We start from the raw sequence: 22,756 nt of genomic DNA, 5'->3' as shown, positions 1-22,756 counted from the left end.
GCCCGGCACATAGTAGGCGCTTAACAAATCTGTAAAATGGGGATTAAAGTGCCTGGCACATAGTAAACGCTTAACAAATCTGTAAAATGGGGATTAAAACTGTGAGCCCCAGGTGGGTCCGCCTGTTTACTTTGTCTCTACCCAGCGCTTAGAACGGTGCCCGGCACGTAGTCAGCGCTTAATACGTCTGTAAAATGGGGATTAAAACCGTGAGCCCCAGGTGGGTCCGCCTGTTTACCCTCTAACTACCCAGCGCTTAGAACGGTGCCCGGCACGTAGTAAGCGCTTAACAAATACCAAAATTATCACTTCACTTCTCTGAGCCTCAGTTATCTCGCCTGAAAAATGGGGATGAGGTCTGTGAGCCCCAGGTGGAACGTGGACTCTGTCCAACCTGGTTACCGCGTATCTCCCCCAGCGCTTAGAACGGGGCCTTGAACATAGTAAACACTTAAAGGTTATTATCAATTATTATTATTATTATTTTTATTCCCCTCTCAATCTCTGACTCTTCCCCCAGTGACCCAACCAGAACCGTCCGATACCTTTGACTCTCTCCTCTCCGTCCGCGACTCCCTCCAAGTGTCCCGTTCACCGAGGGATCTTTCCAAATGTCCGTGGATCCTGGCCCGCACACCTTCCTGCGTGACCAAAAGCCCTTCTACTTCCTGGTAAAACAAATAAATAAAATAAATATGGGTATTTGTTAAGCGCTTACTACGTGCCAAGCCCCGTTCTAAGCGCTGGGGGGGGGGGGGATACAAGGTGACGAGGTTCATCCCCATTTTATTCATTCATTCAATTCATTCAATAGTATTTATTGAGCGCTTACCATGTGCAGAACACTGCGCTAAGCTTGTCGGCCCTGCCTACTCCGCTTCTTCCAATCCATCAATCATACCTGGTGCGGCCGAGTGGAAAGATCTCAATCCATCAGTCATATCTAGAAGCAGCGTGGCGGAGTGGAAGGATCACGGGCTTGGGAGTCAGAGGCCATGGGTTCAAATCCTGACGCTGCCACTTAGCTGTGTGACTTGGGGCAAGTCACTTTGCTTCTCGGGGGCCTCGGTTATCTCCTCTGTCAAATGGGGATGTGAGCCCCACGGGGGACAACCCGATGACCTTGTATCCGCCCCCAGCGCTTAGAACAGTGCTTGGCACACAGTAAGCGCTTGACAAACATCAACATTATTATTGTTATTAGGGGGTGATGGCGCAGAAAGCCGCGCAGGGGGTTAAAGAGGGTAAAGGGGGACTTCCCAGGGGTGTTTGTTGAGCGCTTAGCACAGGACACCCACCGTGCTGGGCGCTGGGGTGGATTCCGCCAAATGGGGTCGGACGCAGACCACGTCCCGCGTGGCCTTCCCGGTCTTAAACCCCATTTAATAATAATAATAACAATAATAATAATAATAATAATAATGTTGGTATTTGGGAAGCGCTTACTATGTGCAGAGCACTGTTCTAAGCGCTGGGGTGGACACGGGGTCATCGGGTCGTCCCACGTGAGGCTCACAGTTAATCCCCATTTTACAGATGAGGTCACCGAGGCCCAGAGAAGTGAAGTGACTTGCCCCCAGTCACACAGCTGACAAGCCATTTAGCGGATGAGGGAACTGAGGCCCAGTAAAGTGACTCGCCCAAGGTCACCCCGAAGACAAAGAGACGCAGCGGGGCTCGGGGAGTCACAGGTCGTGGGTTCGAATCCCGGCTCTTGCCGCTGGTCAGCCGTGTGACTGGGGGCAGGTCACTTCACTGCTCCGGGCCTCAGTGACCTCATCTGGAAAATGGGGATGAATGATAATCACAATGTGGGTATTCGTTAAGCGAGACCGCCAGCCCCACCGGGGACAACCTGATCACCCTGGATCCTCCACAGCGCTCGGAACGGTGCTTGACACGTAGGGAGCGCCATCATTAATTTATATACGGGGGGGGGGGGGCGGAAAGGTGGGATTAGAACTCGGGGCCACGATAGGGCGAGGCCAGGAGGGGGCGGGGCCAAGGTGCAGGGGGGCGGGGCCACAACGCGGGGCAGGGATAGGACGAGCCCAGGAGGGGGCGGGGCCAAGATTAGGGAGGCGGGGCCAGAATACGGGGCGGGGATAGGGCGAGGCCAGGAGGGGGCGGGGCCACGAGGAAAGGGGCGGGGCCAGAGCACGGGCGGGGATAGGACGAGGTCAAGAGGGGGCGGGGCCAGAGCGGGCAGGGGGTGGAGGGCGGGGAATAGGGCGAGGCCAGGAGGGGGCGGGGCCAGGAGGCAGGGGGCGGGGCCAGAATACGGGGCGGGGATAGGACCAGGCCAGGAGGGGGCGGAGCCAAGAGGAAAGGGGCGGGGCCAGAAAACGGGCGGGGATAGGCCGAGGCCAGGAGGGGCGGGGCCAGAGCGGGGGCAGGGGGTGGGGGGCGGGGATAGGGCGAGGCCAGGAGGGGGCGGGGCCAGGAGGCAAGGGGCGGGGCCAGAATACGGGGCGGGGATAGGCCGAGGCCAGGAGGGGGCGGGGCCAGAGCGGGCAGGGGATGGAGGGCGGGGATAGGGCGAGGCCAGGAGGGGCGGGGCCAGGAGGCAAGGGGCGGGGCCAGAATACGGGGCGGGGATAGGACCAGGCCAGGAGGGGGCGGAGCCAAGAGGAAAGGGGCGGGGCCAGGGCCGGGCCTCGCACCCCGCGCGGCTGCTGCTGCTTCTGCTGCTGCTGCTGCTTCTGCTGCTGCTGCTTCTGCTTCTGCTGCTGCTGCTGCTGCTGCTTCTGCTGCTGCTGCTGCTGCTGCTGCGTGTGCGGTGCAGGTGTTGCGGCGGAGGCCACGGGGTCCGGGCACGATGCGGCGGGGAGCCCCCCGCGGGAGCAGGTAAGGGGGCGCGGGCCGGGGGGGGGAGGGGGGCCTCCCTGCTCTCAGTGACCCCCCCCCCGGAACGAACCCCCCCCCCGGACCCCGTGTGCCCGCCCTGGGCTGAGCGATCCGACGCCCCGCGGGAGGCTCGGCGGCCCCGTCGCCCGCAGGAGCGCCCTCAGCCCCGGGGAAGACGAGGGACGCGCCCAAGGGCACCCGGCGGGCGGGATTAGAACCCACGACCTCCTGACGCCCGGCCTCTAAAGAGAATGATGGCATCTGGTCAGCGCCGCCCACGTGCCGAGCACCGGTCCGAGCGCTGGGGGGATGCGAGGTGACGAGGTGGTCCCCCGTGGGGCTCCCGGTCTTCATCCCCATTCTATTCATAATAATAATAATAATGATAATTAATGGCTATTTGTTAAGCGCTGCCTATGTGCCAAGCACCGGTCTAAGCGCCGGGGGGATGCGAGGTGATCAGTTCGTCCCCGTGGGGCTCCCAGTCTTCATCCCCATTTTATTATTATTATTATTAATAATAATAATAAAGGGCTATTTGTTAAGCGCTTCCTATGTGCCAAGCACTGGTCTAAGCGCCCGGGGGGATGCAAGGTGATGAGGTGCCCCCCGTGGGGCTCCCGGTCTTCATCCCCATTTTATTAATAATAATAATAATAATAATAATGATGGCTGTTTGTTAAGCGCTTCCTATGTGCCAAGCACTGGTCTAAGCGGCGGGGGGATGCAAGGTGATGAGGTGGCCCCCCGTGGGGCCCAGTCTTCATCCCCATTTGACAGATGAGGAAACTGAGGCCCCGAGAAGTGAAGTGACTTGCCCAAAGTCACCCAGCTGACCAGCGGCCGCGCCGGGATTTGAACCCATGACCTCTGACTCCCAAGCCCGGGCTCTTTCCGCCCTTCGCTAGACACTTGGGCCACGCTGCTTCTCCTGAAGGCCCACCTCCTCCAAGAAGCCTTCCCTGACTGCAGCCCCCTCTTTTCCCCTTCTCCCCCACTTGCTCCCTTTCTTCATTCCCCCCCCCCCCGCCCCCCGCCCACCTTCCAGCCCCGCACCACTTACGTCCATAACATTTATTTATCTCTCTATTTATGCCTGTCTCCTTCCCCTCTAAACGGTGGTGGGCAGAGAATGCGTCCGCTTATTGTCGCGTTGTCCTCTCCCAGTCGCTCGGGACGGCGCCCTGCACACAGTAAGCGCTCAACAGATATGATCGAATGAATAATAATAACGATGATGATGGTATCTGTGAAGCGCTTACTACGTGCCACGCGCTGTTCTAAGCGCTGGGGGGATACGAGGTGATCAGGTCGACCCCCGTGGGCCTCACAGTCTTTATCCCCATTGGACGGATGAGGGAACCGAGGCACAGAGAAGTGACTTGCCCACACGGCTGACAGTCGGCGGAGCCGGGATTAGAACCCGTGACCTCCGACTCCCAAGCCTGGGTTCTTTCCACTGAGCCGCGCTGCTTCTGCTCTCCCCACCCCCCTCTACCATCCTCGCCCACTCACCCTCCTTCCCCGTCCCTGCCGAGGATCCCACCGAGGATCCCACCAAGAATCCCGCCAAGGTCCCAACCAAAGACCCTACCAAGAATCCCACCGAGGACCCCCACCAAAGACGCCACCAAGAATCCCGCCAAGGATCCCACCAAAGACCCCCACCAACGGTCCCTCCGAGCACCCCACCAGAGACGCCGCCAAGAATCCCGCCAAGGACCCCACCAGAGACCCCCACCAAGAATCCCGCCGAGGACCCCACCAAAGACCCCACCAAGAATCCCGCCGAGGACCCCACCAAAGACCCCACCAAGAATCCCGCCGAGGACCCCACCAAGAATCCCGCCACGTACCCCACCAAAGACCCCACCAAGAATCCCACCGAGGACCCCAAGGACCCCACCAACAATCCTGCCAAAGACCTCACCAAGAATCCCACCAAGGACCCCACCAAGGACCCCGCCAAGAATCCCGCCAAGGACCCCACCAAAGACCCCACCAAGGACCCCACCAAGAATCCCGCCAAGGACCCCACCAAGAATCCCTCCAAGGACCCCACCAAAGACCCCACCAAGAATCCCGCCAAGGACCCCGCCAAAGACCCCACCAAGAATCCCACCAAGGACCCCACCAAAGACCCCACCAAGGACCCCACCAAGAATCCCGCCAAGTACCCCAAGGACCCCACCAACAATCCTGCCTAAGACCCCACCAAGAATCCCACCAAGGACCCCACCAAAGATCCCACCAAGAATCCCGCCAAGGACCCCACCAAGGACCCCGCCAAAGACCCCACCAAGAATCCCGCCAAGTACCCCACCAAAGACCCCACACCAAGAATCCCGCCAAGGACCCCACCAAAGACCCCACCAAGAATCCCACCAAGGACCCCACCAACAATCCTGCCAAAGACCCCACCAAGAATCCCGCCAAGGACCCCGCCAAAGACCCCACCAAGAATCCCACCAAGGACCCCACCAACAATCCCGCCAAAGACCCCACCAAGAATCCCGCCAAGGACCCCACCGAGAATCCCTCCAAGGACCCCACCAAGGACCCCACCAAGAATCCCGCCAACGACCCCCACCAAAGACCCCACAAGAATCCCGCCAAGGACCCCTTGCCAATAGCTTGGCCTCCCCCTGCCCCGACATCCCACCGTAGCTGGAAAACAGTTGTTCTGGGGGTAAAACCCACTCTGGTTTTCCCCCGAGCCCGACGGGTCCGTTTTCTCCTCAGCCTCCCCGTTCCGCTGTGCCGACGGGACGCAGCTTGTCGTGTGCTCGAAACCTCTGGATGATCGCTTCTCTGTGCCTCAGTTACCTCGACTGGAGAATGGGCATTAAGACCGTGAGCCCCACGTGGGCCAGCCTGATCACCTCGTATCCTCTCCGGCGTTCGGAACAGTGCTCTGCGCGGAGTAGGTGCTAAACAAGTGCCATCGTTATTATTATTTGCCCCACTCTCTTCCCCTCTTCGAATCCCTACTGAGAGCTCGCCTCCTCCAGGAGGCCTTCCCAGACTGAGCCCTTCCCTTTCCCTCTGTTCCTCCTCCCCTCTCCATTCCCCCCTCTCCCGCCCTCTGCCCTTCCCCTCCCCACAGCACTTGTGCATATTTGTATATATGATCGATTATTTATTTTGTTCATGATGTGTATATATCTGTGATTCCATTTATCTTAATGATATCTACGCCAGACTGTTTGTTTTGTTCTGTCGTTTTGCTCTGCTCTTTGTCTCCCCCGTTTAGACAGTGAGCCCGTCGTCGGGCAGGGATGGTCTCTATCTGGTGCCCAGTTGTCCATTCCAAGCGCTCAGCACAGTGCTGTGCACACAGTAAGCGCTCAATAAATACGACTGAATGAACGATCGGGAACCTTGCACCTGCGTTAACGGGTAGAGCCTCCCCTCGCTGATCCAATCCCATTTTGCCCCCCCCCCCCCAGCATCTCTGGGAGATGAGGCAGGTGGCGTCCTCCCCATTTTACAGAGGAGGAAACCGAGGCCCGAAGAAGGCCAGCGACTTTTTTTTAACGGTGTTCGTTTAAACGCTTAGTGCGTGCCAGGCACTGGACTGGTCCACAGAGGCCAATCCGATTGGACACAGGCCTTGTCCCGTTTGGGGAATCACGATCTTAATCCTCATTTTTCAGGCACAGAGAAATTCAATAACTGCCCTACGTCGCACAGCAGACAAGAGGTGGAGGCGGGATTAGAACCCAGGTCCTCCTGAGTCCCCTGCTCTTTAGGTCCACACCGCACGAACCTCAATAATTCCAGTCCCCTCAGAGGAGAGAGAAGGGGGTCCCCCGGAAATGCCCTGGGGAATCTCTTGGAAGTTTACACCCCCGGCCGTACCCCTGTTTAAACGGTTCGGCGTTGGAGGAGGCCGAGGCAGGAAATCAGAGCGCGTCCATTGGCTCTGCAGTGATTTTAAGGAAGCGCCTGTGTCTCTTAGGAGACGGCATGACGGTATCGTGATTATCGGGATGGCGGGGTGGGGGGGGCCGGGGGGTGGGTCAAAGATAAGGAGGTAAGTAAAAGATACCGCCCGACTGTGGGAGTGATGGATTTTTTGGTCAGGACGGGCGCCGGGCGGTGAGGCCGGCCGGCGCGGCGATGGAACCGGTCACGGGCCGGATTTACCCGCGTCCGGTGACGAGTAGGAACAAGAGAGGGTCTCTACGGCACGACTCACCCAGATAGCGGAACGCCGCCGGGCTCAGCTCCCCCGGGAGTTAGAGAAGGATCCGGAAACAGCCACCTGGGGAGGGAAAAAGGGGTCCCGGGAGCAGCCGGGTCCGGCAGGGCAGCCGCTTTGCGGTTCCCAGGAGCCGGGCTGAAGACTCCTGAGGCGACTCTGACCCCCGATCCGAGAAGGGGAGAGGCGTCCAGAGGGAAATCTGGCCCGGAAGATTCTTCCCGGCTCTGCCGAGGAGACCCCGGGGACAACCTGATGACCCCGTCTCTCCCCCAGCGCTTAGAACGGCGCTCTGCACGTAGTAAGCGCTTAACACATACCCACGTTATTATTATGATTATTTTTGGAGCCTCAGGGGCCGCCTTGTCTACCAAGAGGTCTCGTCTCCGGCTACGAAACGGGAGCCTCCTCTAGCCCTTCAAAAGAGCCTTGATTTTTAGAAGGACGAGCGTGTGGCTGGTGACACGTGGCGAGAGAATCGCTCATTTTCATATCGCGCCTGTGTGTGTGTGTGTGTGTGTGTGTGTCTTTTTATAGAGCTGCGGCTCGAAGGAATTCCCGAAGCCTTGATGGCGTCTGGAGCACGGGAGGCTTGTGGAAGTGAAGCAGCTCCATTTGCACAGGTAAGGAGTCTCTCCGGAATCTTCTTTGTCCAGGATTTCCCGGAAGGAAGGGAAACGTGGGTCTGAGGATTATTTTGTGCGGGGCCCAGGTGAAGTTTTAGCGACGAGGGCGTGCGGGAGAGGTGGTCCGCTCGCGTCTGTCGCCGCGACGGAAGCGCGCCGATCTGTGACTTCCCAAGGGATCGTGTCTGAGGCTGCGCCGGATGAATCCCCCCCAAAACCGGCTCCGGACGAGCGGGGCCGGAGTCCGGGTTCCGCGTGCAAAGATTAAAACCCTCTCTCCGACCGACCACGTGGCTCCCCGGGCAGTCCGGAGCACGTCTGCCCGCCCGGACTCCGTTCCCGGGAACGCCCGCGCGATCCCGAGGGGTTGCAGCGCGGCTCAGTGGAAGGAGCCCGGGTCTGGGGGTCAGAGGACCTGGCTTCTAATCCCGGCTCCGCCACTTGCCGGCCGGGCGGCCTTGGGCAAGTCACTTGGCTCCTCTGTGCCTTCGGTTTCCTCCGGTGCAAAATGGGGATTCCGTGTACTTTCCCAGCGCTCCGTACAGGGCTCTGCACGCGGTAAGCGCTCAATAAGTAGATTGCATGAATGAATGAATTCTCCTTCCCACTTAGACCGTGAGCCCCTCACGGGGGGCTGAAGATCGCGTATCTGTCGCGGCGCTCAGAGCAGTGCTCGGCACAGAGTGAGCACGTAGCAGATTCCACAGGGAAGAAGGGCGGCCGAGCCGGAGCCGGTCTCGTCGGTCGGCGGCTAGCAGACGCCGGGAGACGTTGGAGGGAGGCTAGCGCTTCCCCCGACTTGTCGGTGCCTTCTGTTCACCCACCGTCTCTCTCCCTCTCCGTCCTCCGCCTCCGATCCTCTCTTCTGTTTGCTGCTTCCTCCCGATCTCCCTTCCCTTAGCTGTTGCTTCCTCTTTCTCTTCCCCTGAACCTCTCCTCCTCCTCCTCCTCTCTCCACCTGAAAGTCCACCTCTTCCATCTTTCTACTATTCTTCCGGTATTTTTTAAGCACTTCCTCTAGACCCACTCTCCTAAATGCAAGGATGTCAATTCTGACCCAGTCCCTGTCCCACACGGGGCACTTAACAATAATAATAATAATAATAACTGTGGTATTTGTTAAGCACTTACTGTGCCAAGCACTGTACTAAGCGCCGGAGTGGATCCAAGCAAATCGTGTTGGACGCAGTCCCACGAGGGGCTCACGGTCTCAATCCCCATTTTGCAGGTGAGGTAATTGAGGCTCAGAGGAGTGAAGTGACCTGCCGAAGGTCACACAACAGACAAGGGGCAGAGCGGGGATTAGAACCCGTGACCTTCTGACTCCCAGGCCCGAGCTCCGTCCACTACTCCATGCTGCTTAGTCTAAGAAGGTGGGAGAGTGACTCTCAGCCCCATTTCCCAGGGGAAACTGAGGCCCGGGGGGAGTCAGTGACTTACCTAAGGCCATGCAGCAGGCCGTTGGCAGAGCTGGGATTTGAACACTCCCAATTCACGTGTGTCTACCCCGGCCCTTAGAACAGCGCTTGACACATAGTAAGGACTTAATAGATACCATAAGAAAACCACCCACAAATACCTGGAAGATGGAAATAATAATAATGTTGGTATTTGTTAAGCGCTTACTATGTGCAGAGCACTGTTCTAAGCGCTGGGGGAGATACAGGATAATCAGGTGGTCCCCCGTGAGGCTCACAGTTAATCCCCATTTGACAGATGAAATCACTGAGGCCCAGAGAAGTGAAGTGACTCGCCCACAGTCACCCAGCTGACGAGTGGCAGAGCCGGGAGTCGAACTCATGACCTCTGACTCCGAAGCCCGGGCTCTTTCCACTGAGCCACGCAGCTTCACTTCCCTACACTGGACCCCCGGGAACTCTGGGCCTCGATGGACGCGGGAGCCACCCGGCTCTCGCCGAGCCGGCGGGACTCCCGTCGGGAATCCTGTCGGGAAATCCCGGAGGGGCAGGCGGCCTCCTCTCCCCTCCCTGCCCGAATCCTCCTCGCTGCTGAGATACAGCAGTAAAACAGCATGGACATCAGGCTCCCCGAAGCTCCTGGTCCCTGGGGGAGGCCGATCCAGGACTGAGGCTCCGGAGGTAGAATGGGGGTGGGCCGGATGGCCCAGAGGTGGAATCCGTCGTATTTATTGAGCGCTTACGGTGTGCAGAGCACTGTATTAAGCGCTTAGAAGAGTACAACAGAATTAGCGGACGTGTTCCCTGGCCATAACAAGCTTACAGTCCGGAGGGGTGACGGGCATTATAGGGGGGAAGCAGCGTGGCTCAGTGGAAAGAGCCTGGGCTTCCTCGGAACGCGTGTTTTCGAGCAGCGACGCGGCTACTGACGCGGCGATCGGGAAGCAAGGACCCCGGGGTCCACGTGGCAGACTCCGACCGGACGACGTCCATCCCGGGAGAAGGAGGGCCTCTCGGATCACGGCCGGTGCCGGGGAACGCGCGTTGGCCCTTCGTTTCTAATCCTTCCCAGCCTGTCCAGCGCCTTGTGGGCTGAGGGACACTCGGAGCTCAGCTGGAGCCAGGCTGCCCATTCATTCAGTAGTCGTATTTAATGAGCGCTTACTGTATGCGGAGCACTTTCCTAAGCGCTTGGGAAAGGACGGTGCAACAGTAAAAAGACGCATTCCCTGCCCACACTCCCCGGCGGCCACAAAAACCAGTGGCTTGATCTCTCTTTGTTCCCTCTCATGTGTCTTTGGAGGCCCGGGTGGACAGGGGATATCTTTAGCTCCAATCAGTCGTTCGTATTAATTCGTTATTTTGTTATTTATTGAGTGCTTACTGTGTGCAGAGCAGTGTACTAAGCACTTGGGAGAGTACAACACAGCAAAACAGACACGTTCCCTGCCCACAACGAGCTTACAGTGTAGAAGGGGAATTAATAGAAATAAATTGCGGATATGGACGGAAGTGCTGTGGGGCTGGGGTTTGGGTGGTGAATAAAGGGAGCGAGTCAGGGCGACGCAGAAGGGAGTAGGGGAGGAGGAACAGGAGGGCGTAGTCAGGGAAGGCCTCTTGGAGGAGAAGGGCCTTCAATAAGGCTTCGAAAGGAGGGTGAGTAACAGAGGAGGGAGGGTGTTCCGGGCCAGAGGCAGGATGCGGGCGAGAGGTCGGCGGCGAGATAGGTGAGATGGAGGGACAGTGAGAAGGTTGGCATTAGAGGAGCCGAGTGTGTGGGCTGAGTTGAAGTAGGAGAGCCGAGAGGCGAGGTAGGAGGGGGCGGGGGATCGAGGGCTCCGGTCACGCTTCTCCTATGCCCGGCCGTTTCGAACCAAAGATGCGGGGTCCGTGCTGGCTGGACGGAGGAGACCGACTGGTTCCAGCCCCGGCGGGGCCGGTTCTTCGACCCGGCGGCTGTGTGGCTCCTCACCTCGGGAGCTGTGAAACGGCAAGCCGGTTCTCCCCGGCGAGCAGATGCGTTTCCCCGAGGGACTTTTGGCAGTGGCAAAACACATTTCTGACCCAGATCCTCTGGGGAAAATTGAACGCTCAAACCCAGCTGGCTTTAGGGTAGCCACAGAGCACCCTCTCTACTTTATTTCCCTCAATGTCTGTCTCCCCCTCTAGACTCTAAGCTCGTTTTGGGCCCGTATTATTCGGTTGGACTCTCTCAAGCACTCAGTACAGCGTTCGGGACACGGTAAGCGCTCAGTAAATACGACCGACTGACTGTGGCCCTTTTCCATCCTCCCGATTGGTGGAGAGCACATCCAGCCCTGACCTCTGACTTGGCTGCCGCCGCCCGATGGTCCTAAAAATCCAGATAAACTGGCAGCGGGGTGAGAGCAGCCGCCGTTAATTGGCCCAGGGCTCTAGCCGGGTGGTCGGAAATACGGGTTTTCCTGGGTTCGGTCCAGAGGCTTCTAGGAGAACCACGACACAGAAATGATTCGGGACAAATCCCGCCGCCATTGGATTGAAAATAGAAGTTGCCATTCTTACCCCGGAGAACCGGGGGGACTTGAGCTTTCTGTCGTGGGCCTGGGTCGGTTAGCCTAGCTCTTCGTGCGGTTGGTATGAAATATTCAACACCTCCTGGGGGGTCGGCCGCCGTGGACGGCATAGAGGAAAACCAGAGAAGGAGGAGTTCAGGCCCATGTTTCCCCACTCCTCAAGAACCTCCAGGGGTTGCCCATCCGCCTCTGGGTCAGACGAAAGCTCCTCGTCATCGGCTTTAAAGCAGTCCATCCCCCTGCCCCCTCCTACCTCGCCTCGCTACTCTCCTAGTCCGACCCAGCCCGCACACTGCGCTCCTCTAATGCCAGCCTTCTCACTGTACCTCCATCTTGTCTTTCTCACCGCCGACCTCTCGCCCGTGTCCTGCCTCCGAACACCCTCCCTCTTCGCATCCTCCAGACACTTCCCCTCCCAACTTTCAAAGCCTTATTGAAGGCCCATCTCCTCCAAGAGGCCTTCCCTGACTAAGCCCTCCTCTTCTCTCACCCCCTTTTGCATCGCCCTGATTTTCTCCCTTTATTCGCCCCTCCCCAGCCCCACCGCACTTATGTCCCTATCTGTCATTTATTTACATTAAATGTCTGTCTCCTTCCCCTCTAGACTCTACGCTCGTCGTGGGCAGGGAATGTGTCTGCTTATTGTTATATTGTACTCTCCCAAGCGCTCAGCACAGCGCCCTGCACACAGTAAGTGCTCAATAAATATGACTGACTGACTGGCAGCGGGGCCTAGTGGAGAGAACCTGGGCCTGGGAATCAGAAGGACCTGGGTTCTGATCCAGGCTCCACCAATTGCTTGCCACTTGGGCAAGTCACTTAACTTCTCTGCAAAATGGGGATACCTGTTCTCCTTCCTACTTAAACCGTGAGTCCCACGCAGGACAGGGACTGGGTCCGACTTACCTTGTGCTCACTCCAGCGCTTAGAACGGCGTTTGACACATAGTAAGTGCTTCACGAATACCACTTAAAAGGAAAAAAAGAAATAAAAAGAACCTGTTTTCTCAAAGGCCAGCCAGCGGTAAGTTGCCTCCAGCAGGACAGGGCAGCCGGGACCTCTCAGCTCCTGTGATGATGGAAATAATAATAATAATAATTGTGGCATTTGGTAAGCGCTTACTGTGCGCCGGGCAGCGGGCTAAGCACTGGGGTGGATACAGGCAGATGGGGTTGGACAGAGTCCCTGTCCCAAATGGGGCTCACAGTCTCGAACCCCATTTTCCAGATGACTTGGGATAGGGATTGTGTCCAACCCCATTAATTTGTAACCTTTCCACTCTTGACCCTCAAAACCAGCCAATCAATCAGTGATATTTACTGAGTGCTTATTGTGTGCAGAGCATAGACTAAATGCTTAGGACAGAACGATACAATAGCGTTAGTAGGCATGATCCCTGCCCACAAGGAGTTTACAGTCTCCCCCAGTAATCCAACGTGGACCACCCGACGCCCCGACTCTCCCTTCCAGGACGGCCGGGGGTCTGCCCAAGCCCCTCTTGAACCTGCTGATGTCTACGATAGGAGGTACTTCCTCTTCACACCACACCCTGTCTGTCAGTCCCCCTCTTGGACCGTCAGTAGACGTCAGTCAATCGGTCCTATTTATTGAACGCCTACTGTGTGCAGAGCACTGTACTAAATGCTTGGAAGAGTTCAGTATAATAATGTTCCCTCCCCACAAGATGCAAACAGATGCAATCCGGGTCAATCTGTAAGCCCCTTGGGGGCAGGGGTCGCACCTACCTACTCTGTTACAGCGCACTTTCCCAGGCGCTTAGTACAGTGTGCCGCACACGGTAAGCGCTCAAAAAATACCAGTGAGGTCTGTGATGGACTCCAGGTGTTATCGGATTCACCGGTGTTCATGGAAGCTGCAGGCGTTCAAATCTCCCTTGGGTCCAGCTTCTGCCCCTCAAGGCCCAAGTCTCGTCTGGCGAGAACCATGGCTGCCCCTGGCTTACCGTGTCACCTTGGGCAATAATAATAATAATAATAATAATAATAACGTTGGTATTTGTTAAGTGCTAACTATGTGCAGAGCACTGTTCTAAGCGCTGGGGGAGATACAGAGTAATCAGGTTGTCCCACGTGAGGCTCACAGTTTACAGATGAGGTAACTGAGGCACAGAGAAGTGAAGTGACTTGCTCACGGTCACGCAGCTGCCAAGTGGCAGATCTGGGATTCGAACCCATGACCTCTGACTCCCAAGCCCGGGCTCTTTCCACTGAGCCACGCTCCAAGTCACTTGACCTCTCTTGAACCTGTTTTCTCATCTCTTATATGGGGTAAATGACAGCCCTACTTCACGAGGATGTCGGGAGGGCGAAATGAGGCACTCTAAATGAAAGTGGTCTCTCGACTCAGGGTATTATGGTAGCTGATGGGTGGTTTTAGCCCCAGATGGTGAAAAAAATCATTCTAATTCCATTAGAGCTTCCCGGGATTAAATTCCAGGAAACGGAACTCAGGTCGGAGAAGGTGCTTTGAAAGCTGGCTCCCTCCTGGGGAACAGCCCGGCCATCTGGGCTTGTTTTTAATTTTCTGACTCTGTTCGGGCCTTCAGACACGCCCTCCCCGAAACCATTCACAAGAGGAGGAGGACGAAGGAAAACCATCCAGTTCCCTTGTATTTCCCCTTCCCGGGTTCCTGTTCACCACTGACCCCGTAGCGGAACATTTCAAACCCAAATTCAGTTGTTTTTTTTTAATGTGGTATTTGTTAAGCGCTTACTGTGTGCCAGGCACCTTACTGAGCGCTGGGGTAGGTATGAGCTAATTAGATTGAACACGGTCCCTGTCCCACATGAGGCTCCCCAATCTTAATCCCCATTTCACAGATGAGGGAACCGAGGCACAGAGAGGTGAAGTGACTTGCCTGCTGTCACACAGCAGACAAGGGGCCACTTGCCAGGAGGTGCAACATTAAGCCACACTGCCAGACACAGCATGAAGCAGCATGGAGAAGCAGCGTGGCCTAGTGGATAGAGCCTGGGCCTCAGAAGGACCTGGGTTCTAATCCCGCCTCCGCCACCTGCCTGCTGTGTGACCGCGGGCAAGTCACTTCACTTCTGTGTGCCTCGGTTCCCTCATCTGTAAAATGGGGATCAAGACTGCGAGCTGCATGTGGGACAGCGACGGTGTCCAACCTGATTGGCTTGTATCGACCCCAGCGCTTAGTACAGTGCTGGGTAAATAGTGCGTAACAAATGCCTTAAAAGAAAAGAGTGTATCCCATCACATGTCTGTCCCCTACAGCTGCCACTGCCCGCCTCCCTGCTCCCTTCCCCGTTACCCGTCGACTGTTGGGTTGGAATCCAGCCGCGGTCCCCCCGGGGCCTCCACTCGAGCCCGGGCGCTTCTGAGCGGGGCTGGAAAACAGTGAATAACGATAATAATAATATTAATTAATAGTGGTATTCGTTAAGTGCTTACTACGTGCCAGACCCCGTACTAAGCACCGGGGTGAATACAAGCAAATCAAGTTGGACACAGACCCTGTCCCGTGTGGGGCTCACAGGCTCAATCCCCATTTTGCTGATGAGGTAACAGAGGCACAGAGAAGTGTAGTGACTTGCCCAGGGTCACAGTGGTATTGAACAGTGCTCTGCACATAGTAAGCGCTTAACAAACACCAACATTGTTATTATTATTAAGTGCTTACTACGTACCAGACCCTCTACTAAGTTGGGGCAGAAACGAGATACGCGGGTTGGACTCAGTCCCTGCCCCACATGAAGCTCACAGTCTTAATCCCCATTTTACAGATGAGGAAACTGAGGCAAAGCGAAGTGACCTGCCCAAGGTCACAGAGCAGACAAGTGGCGGAGCCAGGATTAGGACCCAGGTCCTTCCGACTCCCAGGCCCAGGCTCTACCCCCTAGATCCCGCTGCCTCTCTGTGGAACTTTTAGAATGGATGACCTTGGGCGGCCCGAACAATTTTTACCCTCCGTTTCATATTTATTTACTTGCCTCTACAAAGGAATAGGCAGCCGAACCCAAACGGCGGGAAAAAAAAGGCCCCGTAGCCAGCGTGGCTGTGGCTTGGAAGTAGCAGATCAATTCCGAAGGGATACCGAGTGCCCGACTCAGATGAGAAATGAAATCAAATTCACGCAGCTGCCTTAAGCGGTAAATCAATATCTAATTAGTCCATTCCCCCCACCGGCCTCCGGAACGGATTCAGAAGGCCTCACAAACGGGAAGAAATTGCCCCATTGGAGCCAAGTGGAAAAAGAAAATCCCCTAATTGGAAGTTCTGCTGGCCAACTGGGGCGTCCATTTAGGGAGAGACTGGATGACCAGTCCTCTAGACCGTAAGTTCGTTGTCGGCAAGAAATGTGTCTGTACTCTTGTTCTATTGTACTCTCCCAAGCGCTTAGTACAGTGCTCTGCCCACGTAGTACTGTGCTCTGCACACAGTCGGCGCTCTGTAAATACAGTGGATTACAATAGAATCATGACAATATATGGTATTTGTTAAGTGCTTACTACGTTCCAGGCGCTGTACTAAGCGCTGGGGTGGATACAAGCAAATCAGGTTGGACACCGTCCCTGTCCCACGTGGGGCTCAGAATCTCAATCCCCGGTTTAAAGATGAGGGAACTGAATCTTATCTGGACCTTAATTATGATTATTAATATTATCTCCTCTGCCGCCTCCTTCCCCCTCCTCTCTTCTCCCTCATTCTCTTTTCCTTCTTCCTCCTCCCAACTTTTTCCTCCTTTTCTCCACCCGCCCCACCTGCCTTAGTAAACTCAACCCTTAATATGGGGCAAGAACCGCGGGTTTATCCATCAGAAATTGAAGCTGTCTCTCTCAGTCAGGGCAAATGGAGATAAATGGGTTTTCTGATAACTCTCGGTGCCCGTATCTGCCTTCCGTATTTATCGAGCGCTTACTGTGTGCAGAGCACTATATCAAGTACTTGGGAGAGTCCGGGATAACAATGTGCCAGACACTTTCCCTGCCCACAACGCGCTTACAGTGTAGAGGGGGAGACAGACATTGATATAAGTAAATAAATTAAGATAAATTGCCACTGGGGCTTGGATAAAGTGGCCCTGGGCTGTTTTAAGGAGGTGGATTTTCTGGGCCTGGTGGGATGCCGCGGGATGGGGGGCCGGGGACCACAGGCCGCTCTGGGAGGTCAGAGGGTCACGTGCAGGTAGTTGAAAGGGCCCGACCCTGTCGGCTTGGCCGGGAGACCCTGCCGCCCGGCCTGTAGAGCTCCCGGCCTGACCCTCGGTTCCCTCCTAAGCCTGCACTGGAGCGAAGGGCAGGGTGGGAGGTGATACGGTCTTGCGGAGAGAGCCTGGGAGTAGGAGGACCCGCGTTCGAGTCCCAGCTCCGCCCGTGACGCGAGACCTGGGGCGAGTCACTCGGCTTCTCCGCGCCTCAGTTCCGTCACCTGTAAAATGGGGATTCAATCTCCGCTCTCCTTCCCTCTCGGACCGTGAGCCCCCGCGGGGCAGGGACGGGGTCCGACCGGAGATCTGTAAGGTGGGGGCGCGGAGCGGGGGCGAAGCGCGGGCGAGCGAGCGGCATCTCTCTGTCCCGCCCTGCCCAGGATGGAAGATGAAGCGTCGCGGCTGGAGCGGCGACACGTCCACCAGGTGTACGAGAGCACGGCCCCGTACTTCAGCGGCCTGCAGAGCCGAGCCTGGCCCCGCGTCCGCCAGTTCCTCCTCGAGCAGGAGCCCGGCAGCCTCGTTGCTGACATAGGTGAGCCCCCCACGGCTCCTCTCGGCCGCCCCCACGGCCCGACGTCCCCGTCCCTTCATGGGTCAGCGAGACGGACCGGCCTCGGGCACGCAGGGCACGACGGTCCCGAGGGCCCGGGAGATCCCACCCTCCCGGAGCTGGCGCGCTGGGGGCCGCGTGAGACGGCGTGGCCTAGCGGATGGACCACGGATCTGGGCCCTAATCCCGGCTCCGCCACTCGTCTGCTGGGTGACCTTGGGCAAGTCGCTTCACTTCTCTGGGCCTCAGTTACCTCATCTGGGAAATAATGTAATAATGTTGGTATTTGTTAAGCGCTTACTATGTGCAGAGCACCGTTCTAAGTGCTGGGCTAGATACAGGGTAATCGGGTCGTCCCACATGAGGCTCACAGTTAATCCCCATTTTACAGAGGAGGTCACTGAGGCACAGAGAAGTGAAGTGACTCGCCCACAGTCCCTCAGCTGACAAGTGGCCGAGCCGGGAGTCGAACCCATGACCTCTGACTCCGAAGCCCGGGCTCTTTCCACTGAGCCGCGCAGCTTCTGGAAAATGGGGGATTGAGACTCCGAGCCCCGTGTGGGATAGATAGGGACTGTGTCCGACCTGATTAGCTTGGCTCTACCCCAGCGCTTAATACAGTGCCTGGCACATAGTAAGTGCTTAACAAATACCAAAATTATTATTATTATTGTCGTCGTCATTATTATTATTCGTATGCGGACTGGGATCTTGACCGTTGTGGTGAGTTTTGCCATCTGGGCTCCCAGTGCCCTCTCCTGTCAGCTGGCATTCTCGGGCTACTCAGCGGAAAGTGTCTGGTAACTTGGCTTCTGTCCTTCTCTCTTCTCCCTCTCTCTTTCTCCCTCTCCATCTCTCTCCTCTCTGTCTCTTTCTCTTCTCTCTGTCTCTTTCTCTCTCCTCCATCTCTCACTCTCCCTCCTAGGGTGTGGGACGGGAAAGTACCTCAGTGTCAACAGCGAGGTGTACACGCTGGGCTGTGACTACTGTCGGCCCATGGTGGAGGTGGCCCGGAAGAAAGGATGTGAAGTCACGGTATGTGACAACCTTAATCTCCCCTTTAGGGATCAGGGCTTCGATGCCGTCATCTCCGTAGGAGGTAAGGCCGGCCCCCCGGGGGCCTCTCCCTCAGTCCCCCGAGTCTGCCCCACGACGGTGCCTCCCCCCTCGCGTTCTGTCGCGACCGGTCATTATCGCGTTGGTCGTGTCGCTGTTGCCGGCGTCCCAGTGAGGGGACCCAACGGCCAAGGTCGGGGGTTCGGGGGGAATAACAGAGAAGTAGCGTGGCCCAGTGGTTAGAGCACAGGCTTGGGAGTCAGGAGGACTCGGGTTCTAACCCCGGCTCTGCCGCTTGTCTGCCGGGCGAGTCACTTTGCTTCTCTGGGCCTCGGTTTCCTCATCTGAAGAATGGGGCTTAAGACCGTGAGCCCCACGTAGGACAGGGACTGGGTCCAACCCGACCAGGTGATATCTACCCAGCGCGTAGCGCAGTGCCCGGCGCACGGTAAGCCCTTACGGAGAGACCGTGAAAACCACAAAAAGCAGTGGGATTGGATGCGGAACCTGCCCCACACGGAGCTCACGGTCAGAGCAACAGGCAGAGAGGGGTATTTTATCCCCATTTGGCAGATGAGGAAATCGAGGCCTGGAAAGGTCGGGTGACTCCCCGTGTACACAGGGAGGGCTAATGTTGGAGCCGGGCCGGGAACACAGGTCCGACTCACCTGCACGTGCCCTTTTCACCAGTTGTATCCGAGTTTCAGAAATCCCTGGAGTTGAAAGCTGGCGTCCAGGGTCCTCCCAAATCCCTGGAGCGTTGAAGGGGTGGGAGGAGAGGGAGGCGACCCAGTGAATCAGTGGTATTTATTGAGCGCTTACTGTGTGCAGAGCACTGTACTAAGTGCTTGGGAGACTTCAAGTCCCTGCAGCTGGGTCGGGTCCAGGGGAGCAGAGGGAAAGGGAGAGGAGGAGAGAAGAGGAGAAGAGAGCTTGGTCTGCCGCCTCCTCCTCCTCGTCCCTGTCCTTTCCCTCCTCCTCGCCCGGCGCGCACACGTGCGTCAGCAGGAACCAGAGGCCGAGGAGCACCGATGACCCCCGGGTGGGCCGCAGCGGTGGGACGCGGGCGGAGGGCAGGGGGTTTGCCCCTGGTCAGCTGCGGCGGCCCCCGGGCGGGCGACGGAGGCGGCGGCTGACGGTGGGGCGGGCCTGGCTGTGTCGCCGCAGTGATCCACCATTTCTGCACGGAGCGCCGGCGGGTCCGCGCGGTGGAGGAGATGTCGCGGGTGCTGGCTCCCGGCGGCCGCGTCCTCATCTACGCCTGGGCCATGGAGCAGAAGAACCGCCGCTTCCAGAAGCAGGACGTGTTCGTGCCCTGGAACCGGGCCCTCTGCTCGCGCCTCCTCCTGGCCGCCGGGCCGCCGGGGGCCCGGGGCCTCCCCCCGGGACGGTCTGGAGCCCCTCCCCCGGCCGACCGCCCCCGGTCGCCCGCCGGTCGCCGGCCGGGGCCGGAGTGGAGGCGCTCCCGGAGCCTGGACGGCTACCCGTCCGGAGGCTGCTGCGGGCGAGGCCCCGACGCCGGCGCCGGGGGCGGCTTCTACAGCTCGCTGGGGCGCTCGTTCCGGGCCTGGCTTCTGCCCCGGGCCTCGGCGGAGGAGGAGGAGGAAGAGCCGTCACCCCAGAGCGACGGCCAGCAGGAGCAGGGGGTCACCGGGGCCACCGTCCTCACCCAGCCCGCGGGCCGCCGACCCGGCCCCCGGGGGCCGCTCTCCGTCCGGCCCGACGACGACGACGACGTGTTCGCGCCGAGCGCGGCGGCCGGGGCGGGGCCGCGGCCGAGCGGGCCGGACCCCCCGGGCCGGCGGGCCGGCCGGCCCCGGGGCCGGAGCCCAGGTCCGGGGGAGCCCCGCCTGTGCGGCCGGGGCCGGCGGCGGGACTGGTCCTCGGCCGCCGACGCCCCCGACTCCGGCCCGGACCCCTCGGGGCCGCCCCGCGAGCAGCCGCTGGACGCGCCGGCCGCCGGGGCCTTCATGCGCTATTACCACGTGTTCCGGGAAGGGGAGCTCCGCCGTCTCCTGGAGGAGAACGTGGCCGACCTGAGGGTGCTCAGCTCCGGCCACGACCACGGCAACTGGTGCGTGGTCGCCGAGAAGCGGCGGGACGGTCCGGCCGGTCGGCCCCGGTCCTGAACGGGCGGACGCCGACCGGGCCTCCGTGTCCCCCGCCCCGGCCTGGACGTTCTCCGGGACCCAACGCGCAGGGCACCGTCGCCGCGGGCCACTGTGGGAAGTCTTTCCCCGTCCGGCGTTTGGATTTAAATGGCATCTGCTAATCGCTTACTACGCGCCGGGCGCCGTACTGAGTCCTGCGGTAGATATAAGATCATCTGGTTGGACACAGTCCCCGTCCCTCGTGGGGCTCACGGTCTTCATCCCCATTTTACAGATGAAGGAACCGAGGCACAGAGGAGTGAAGTGACTTACCCCAGGCCACGCGGCAGGCAGGTGGTGAAATTGGGATTAGAACCAGGTCCTTCTGACTCCCAGGCCCGGGCTCTATCCACTAGGTCACGCTGCTCGATCTGAGCATTTTAGATCGTTTTATCCCACAGACTACTTCTCTCTCCTTAAAGAGACTGGGGCTGGGGGCCGTCTGGGGCCGGGGGCCATCCGGGCAGGGTCAGACCTGGGACACCGGCCGCGCGGGAATTTCTTTGCCGTCGTGGTCGGGAGCGTGCTCGTTCCGAGTCCGGAGGGGCGGCTCTCCAAGGTGACGGTGCCCGGTTCCCTGTCGCCCCCACCCCTGACCGCCTCTGGACGTCAGGATGCGATTCCCTGCTCCCAGGGAGATCCGAGCCGTCCTCGGGGGTCTGGAAGCCCCCAGTCCCCGCTGCCAGCCCCGCCCGGGGTCCAAGAGGGACGGCAGGGCACAGGGGAGGGGACTCGGGGCTCCCTTTGAAGGTTTTAATGCGCTCCCTGGGACCTGTGGAGTGTTAAGCAGGCTCAGGTTGGGGAGGTGACCTCCGCCCCGTATGGTGGTGGTTATGAACGTTAGGGTTCCTGGCCGACGGTATCCTGGCCCTTCCTGTTTATTGAGCACCTGTAGTGAGCGGAGCACTGTCCTGGGCACCTAGGCGGTATCCTATCCTGCCACGATTACCGTTTCGGTCTCGTTGCCGACCTCCCTGCCTCCTGTCTCTCCCCGCTCCGCTCCGTCCTTCACTCTGCTCCCCGGATCATTTTTCTCCAGAAACATTCAGTCCACGTATCCCCACTCCTCAAGAAGCTCCAGTGGTTGCCCAGCCACCTCTGTATCAAACAGAAACTCCTCACCATCAGCTTTATCTTGCCCCTTCTTACCTAACCTCCCTATTCTCCAACTAAATCCCATCATGAACACTTCACTCCTCTAATGCTAACCTCACTCTCCCTCCATCTCATCCGTCTCGCCACTGACCTTTCGCCTAAGTCCCGCCTCTGGCCCGGAACACCCTCCCTCCTTATATTCGGCAATGACTCTCCCCACTTTCAAAGCCTTATCGAGGGCGCATCTCCTCCAAGAGGCCTTCCCTGACTAAGCCCTCCTTTCCTCTTCTCCCCCTCCCTTCTGCGTCGCCCTGACGTGCTCCCTCGATTCATCCCCCCTCCCAGCCCTCACCACTTAGGTCCATATCTGTCCTTTATTTATTTCTGTTAATCTCTGTCTCCCCCTCTAGATCGTAAACTCCCTGTGGGCAGGGGAGTGCTTAGTACAGTGCTCTGCACACGGTAGGTGCTCAATACATAGGGCTGACCGAGTGAGTGACCTGTGGGAGGAGCGTGTGCTGGGTGCCAGCTGTGTGCAGAACTCCGTGCTGGTCACCTCCTTGGTGCAGAGTGCCCTGTTGGGTATTTACTGTATGCAGAGCACCGTGCTGGATGCCACCTACATACTGTGTGCTGTATGGGTGCCTGTATTATTATTATTTTTATTACGAGTGCCATACTGGGGGCCAGTTGCATGCAGAGCACGGTACCGCTGCTCCGCATACAGTAAATACTTGTGCTGGTGCCATACCGGGTGTCGACCACGTGCGGAGGGTCGTGCTGGGTGCCTTCTGCGTGCGGGGCGTCGGAACGGGTGCCTGCTACATGCGGAGCGCCGTCCCAGATGCTTGGGAGTGGACAGTGCAAGTAGAAGGGAAGGACTCTGTCGTCGTGGTACTTACTCGTCGGACCGCAGGACCCCGTGGCTGCTTTTCGGTCCACCCCTCCAGGGTATTTATCAAGCGCTAGAGGGAGAACAGGGATCGAATCCCCGTTGTGCGGGTGAGGAAACTGAGGCGCAGAGAATCAGTGGTACTTACTGAGCGCTTACTGTGTGCGGA

The 22,756-nt window shown here is 58.2% G+C and overlaps 1 protein-coding gene across 1 annotated transcript; it reads left to right on the top strand.

Annotated features, from left to right (window-relative positions):
* The first annotated feature begins 2,756 nt into the window (after positions 1 to 2,756).
* On the top strand, positions 2,757 to 20,776 carry TRMT9B (tRNA methyltransferase 9B (putative)). The gene is made up of 6 exons (XM_029076549.1): positions 2,757 to 2,847; positions 7,589 to 7,674; positions 17,222 to 17,376; positions 18,320 to 18,493; positions 19,618 to 20,199; positions 20,284 to 20,776. Exons 3-6 carry the CDS (start codon positions 17,223 to 17,225, stop codon positions 20,577 to 20,579), a joined length of 1,206 nt encoding a protein of 401 aa, XP_028932382.1. The 5' UTR covers positions 2,757 to 2,847; positions 7,589 to 7,674; position 17,222; the 3' UTR covers positions 20,580 to 20,776.
* Positions 20,777 to 22,756: the final 1,980 nt, after the last annotated feature.

This window comes from Ornithorhynchus anatinus, chromosome 12, assembly GCF_004115215.2.
Source record: "Ornithorhynchus anatinus isolate Pmale09 chromosome 12, mOrnAna1.pri.v4, whole genome shotgun sequence".
NCBI classification, from domain to species: domain Eukaryota; kingdom Metazoa; phylum Chordata; class Mammalia; order Monotremata; family Ornithorhynchidae; genus Ornithorhynchus; species Ornithorhynchus anatinus.
This window is presented reverse-complemented; position numbering and strand designations above follow the sequence as displayed.